This window comes from Panulirus ornatus, chromosome 70 (assembly GCF_036320965.1).
Source record: "Panulirus ornatus isolate Po-2019 chromosome 70, ASM3632096v1, whole genome shotgun sequence".
In the NCBI taxonomy this organism is placed as follows: domain Eukaryota; kingdom Metazoa; phylum Arthropoda; class Malacostraca; order Decapoda; family Palinuridae; genus Panulirus; species Panulirus ornatus.
The window spans coordinates 13,258,255-13,263,369 of NC_092293.1; the positions used below are offsets into that span (position 1 = coordinate 13,258,255).

General features: G+C 38.4%; 1 protein-coding gene across 1 annotated transcript; it reads right to left on the bottom strand.

Annotated features, from left to right (window-relative positions):
• Nucleotides 1-2,894: 2,894 nt before the first annotated feature.
• Nucleotides 2,895-4,586, bottom strand: LOC139747752 (serine/threonine-protein kinase B-raf-like; the record flags this gene model as incomplete). The annotated part of the gene is made up of 1 exon (XM_071660343.1): nucleotides 2,895-4,586. A coding segment is annotated over one exon (753 nt), but the record flags the coding sequence as incomplete, so codon positions are not given.
• Nucleotides 4,587-5,115: the final 529 nt, after the last annotated feature.

Genomic DNA, 5,115 nt, shown 5'->3' on the forward strand with positions numbered 1-5,115 from the left:
CTAGAACACTTCACTTCCTCCAGTTTTTCTCCATTCAAACTTACCTCCCAATTAACTTGTCCCTCAACTCATTTCAACCTAATATCCTTGCTCTTATTCATATTTACCTTAAGCTTCTTTTTTCACACTACCAAACCCAGTCACCAACTTCTACAGATTCTCACCCGAATCAGCTACCAGCGTTGTATCATCAGCAAACAACAACTAACTCACTTCCCAAGCCCTCTCATCCACAACAGACTGCACACTTACCCCTCTCTCCAAAATTCTTGAATTCACCTCCCTAACAACCCCATTCCTAAACAAATTAAACAACCATGGAGACATCACGCACTCCTGCTGCAAACCGACATTCACTGAGAACCAATCACTTTTCTTTCTTCCTTCTGGTACACATGCCTTACATCCTCGATAAAAAAAACTTTTCACTGTTTCTAGCAACTTGCCTCCCACACCATATACTCGTATTACCTTCCACAGAGCATCTCTATCAACTCTATTATATGCCCTCTCAAGATTCATAAATACTACATAAAAATCCATTTGTTTTCAAAGTAATTCTCACATACATTCTTTAAAGCGACCGCCTGATCCACATATCCTCTACGACTTCTGAAAACACACTGCTCTTCCCAATCTTTTACTCTGTACATGCCTTGACCCTCTCAGTCAATACCCTCATCAGGCACTTCACCATGAACCATACATACATTAGATATCCTCACCAACCAGTCAACAACATAATCACCCCCTTTACTAATAAATTCCACTGCAATACCATCCAAACCTGCCGCCTTGCCGGCTCTCATCTTCCGCAAAGCTTTCTCTACTTCTTCTCTGTTTACCAAATCATTTTCCCTGACCCTCTCACATCGAGAACCACCTCGACCAAAACACCCTATATCTTCCACTATATCGTCTAACACATTCAACAAACCTTCAAAATAATCTTTCCATCTCCTTCTCACATCACCACTACTTTTTATTATCTTCCCCATTAGCTCCCTTCACTGATGTTCTCATTTGTTCTCTTGTCTTACGCACTTTATTTGCCTTCTTCCAAAACATCTTTTCATTCTCACTAAAATCTAATGATACTATCTCACCCCAACTCTCATTTGCCCTCTTGTTCACCTCTTGCACCTTTCTCTTAACATCCTGCCTCTTTCTTTTGTTTATTTCCCAGTCATATGCACTATTTCCCTGCAAAAATCGTCCAAATGCCTCTCTCTTCTCTTTCATTAATAATCTTACTTCTTCATCCCACCAATCACTACCCTTTCTAATCTTCCCACCTCCCACGCTTCTCATGCCACAAGCATCTTTTGCGTAAGCCATCACTACTTCCCTAAATACATCCCATTCCTCCCCTACTCCCCTTACGTCCTTTGCTCTCACCTTTTTCCATTCTGCACTCAGTCTTTCTTGGTAATTCCTCAAACAGGTCTCCTTCCCAAGCTCACTTACTCTCATCATTCTCTTCACCCCAACATTCTCTCTTCTTTTCTGAAAACCTCTACAAATTCTCAACTTCGTCTCCACAAGATAATGATCAGACATCCATCCAGTTGTACCTCTCAGCACATTAACATCGAAAAGTTTCTCTTTCAAGCGCCTATCAATTAACCCGTAATCCAATAATGCTCTCTGTACATCTCTCCTACTTATATATGTATACTTATGTATATCTCTTTGTGACCAGGTTTTTCCCAATCACTAATCCTTTCTCAGCATACGAATCTACAAGCTCTTCACCATTTCTGTTTACAAAACTGAACACCACAGGTACACCAATTATTCCCTCAACTGCCACATTAATTACATTTGCATTCAAATTACCCTTCACTATAACCCGGTCTCATGCATCAAAACTATTAAGACACTCACTCAACTGCTCCCAAAACACTTGCTTCTCATGACCTTTCTTATCATACCACGGTGCATAGGCACCAATAATCACCCATCTCTCTCCATTCACTTTCAGTTTTACCCATATCAATTTACTTTCTTATACTCTATCACACACTCCCACAACTCCTGGTTCAGGAGTAGTCCTACTCCTTCTTTCGCTCTTCCTTAATTTACTCCCAAAACATTCCCAAACAACTCTTCCCCTTTACCCTTGAGCTTCGTGTCACTCAGACCCAAAACATCCAGTTCCTTTCCTCAAACATACTACTTATCCCTCCTTTTTTCTCATCTTGGTTACATCCACACAACCCAGTCTGAGCCCAATTCAGACAACCCAATCTGAGCCTTCGAGGATGATGAGCACTCCCCGCATGACTCCTTCTTCTGTTTCCCCTTTTAGAAAGTTAAATTGCTATGAGGGGAGGGTTTCTAGCTCCCCGCTCCCGTCTCTTTAGTTGCATTCGACGACACTCAGAAAATGCGTGAGAAGTATTCTTTCTTCCCTATCCCCGGGGATATATATATATATATATATATATATATATATATATATATATATATATATATATATATATATATATATATATATATATATATATGTATATATATATATATATATATATATATATATATATATATATATATATATATATATATATATATATATATATATATATATATATATATATATATATATATATATATATATATACATATATATTTTTTCTTTCAAACTATTCGCCATTTCCCGCGTTAGCGAGGTAGCGTTAAGAACAGAGGACTGGGCCTTGGAGGGAATATCCTCACCTGGCCCCCTTCTCTGTTCCTTTTTTTGGAAAATTAAAAAAAAAAAAAAAAAAAAAAAAAAACGAGAGGGGAAGATTTCCAGCCTCCCGCTCCCTCCCCTTTTAGTCGCCTTCTACGACACGCAGGGAATACGTGGGAAGTATTCTTTCTCCCCTATCCCCAGGGATATACTAATGTCATATATATCAGGTTTTCTGTAATTATAAAAATTCACAAATCTTAAATGAACCAAGAAATTATATAAAACCTTAGCTGGGCACACTTGTGCATTGTCAAGCAAGCTGACTAATTTGCAAAACATAAAAGTCTTTGTGTTTAAAATGAGGCAATAAAAATAATATCACAGGGACTATCCTGACAGTAAATGGAATATTAGGGATAAACTTCTCAAATGAGTACAGAATACAGTATAATGCCACAATGAGTTCACTCATCTGCTGATAACATCCAATATGGCATGAGGCTGCTGATGTGACCCCTAATTAAATAGTGCAAAATAAATTAATTAGCCATAGGCATGGATTAACTTACAACTGATTATAGTAAACTAGTCACTGGGGCACAGGAAGATGATAATACTGCAACAGTCAAACTACCTGAATGTTGATGGTTTACAGAATTAAGCTAACCAAGTCAACAAGATCAGAGAAATTCATACAATTTTAACAGGGGAAGCCAGTGAATAAACATTGCAAAGATTACTTAAATTTGTGAAATATGAAGTTCACTCTGATAAGTCTGTTGGGACTGTCATGGTAACAACTGAGGATGCTTTAGAAGTTCAAAATGTTCACATTATTTTTGTTTTACAATTGCTTCTGACAAGGCCTGGATAAGCCACTGGTAAGATCTTAGTTGGTAGAATCTTGGCTAGGTGCACGCAATACAAAAGTTCAGCTAGTATGGCCTAAAGGTGTCTTGATGGAACATCTCAACTTGTGAAGCGGGTGAAACTGGCTCCGTATGGTGACTTAGCAGATGAAATTCATGGGAAGGAGGGAGAAAGGTAAAGGATTGGTTCCATGGGAAAATTTTAGCTGGCAAGGTCTAATAAAATATCCTCCATGGGACAACACAGATAGTGTGGCACTGGAGAAGAATCCTCTCCCAGTGGTTTAAATGTTGCCAGCAGTCGAGAACAAAAAGGCACCCGAGTTGATGGGCGTCTTGGGTGATGCACACAGATACATCATATCATCTGTGTTCAAGTGTGTGCGTGTAAGTGTTGGCTCACTTGCAGAACGATGGATCTTTGGCAAGGAACGCACCAATGATTCTATGTTGGCTAGGATCTGTGGGAATAATGGTCTATCATCTCGATTGTATTTAATGCAATCATCAAAGAGACGACGTATTGGCTTAGGCATATCTGAGCGTAGATAAGTCATGTCTGGCCGCAAATACCCTCGACCAACCATGAACAATATCTGGTCTTTATTATTTATATTTGAGTATGGGAGGCAACCTGAGAACAGTTCATATAAAACTATTCCAAATGCATATACATCACTCTGAGAGGTATAAGAGTTTTCATCCTGGATTCGTATCACCTCAGGTGCCATCCATAAAATTGATCCAGAAGGCTGCTGGGTTTGCCGCCCACCAGAACATTCTTGCGACCATCGACCACCCTTAACTGTAGCAAGACCAAAGTCCCCTATCTTGACTGTATAATCATCGTGAAGGAATATGTTATTTGACTTCAAATCTCTATGTATTATATTCTTTGCATGGAGGTAATCCATGCCTTGAGATGTTTGCCGCGCAATATCAATAATTCTCATAAGCTCAAATTTAGTCTCCTGAACGTGGAGGTGTTTATAAAGGCTGGACCCTTCACACCACTGAGTAACAATTGCAAGTTGATATATATATATATATATATATATATATATATATATATATATATATATATATATATATATATATATATATATATATATATATATATATATATATATATATATATATATATATCCATTCTGTACTCAGTCTCTCCTGGTACTTCCTCACACAAGTCTCCTTCCCAAGCTCACTTACTCTCACCACTCTCTTCACCCCAACATTCACTCTTCTTTTCTGAAAACCCATACAAATCTTCACTTTAGCCTCCACAAGATAATGATCAGACATCCCTCCAGTTGCACCTCTCAGCGCATTAACATCCAAAAGTGTCTCTTTTGCGCGCCTGTCAATTAACACGGAATCCAATAACGCTCTCTGGCCATCTCTCCTACTTACATATGTATACTTATGTATATCTCGCTTTTTAAACCAGGTATTCCCAATCACCAGTCCTATTTCAACACATAAATCTACAAGCTCTTCACCATTTCCATTTACAACACTGAACACCCCATGTATACCAATTATTCCCTCAACTGCCACATTACTCAC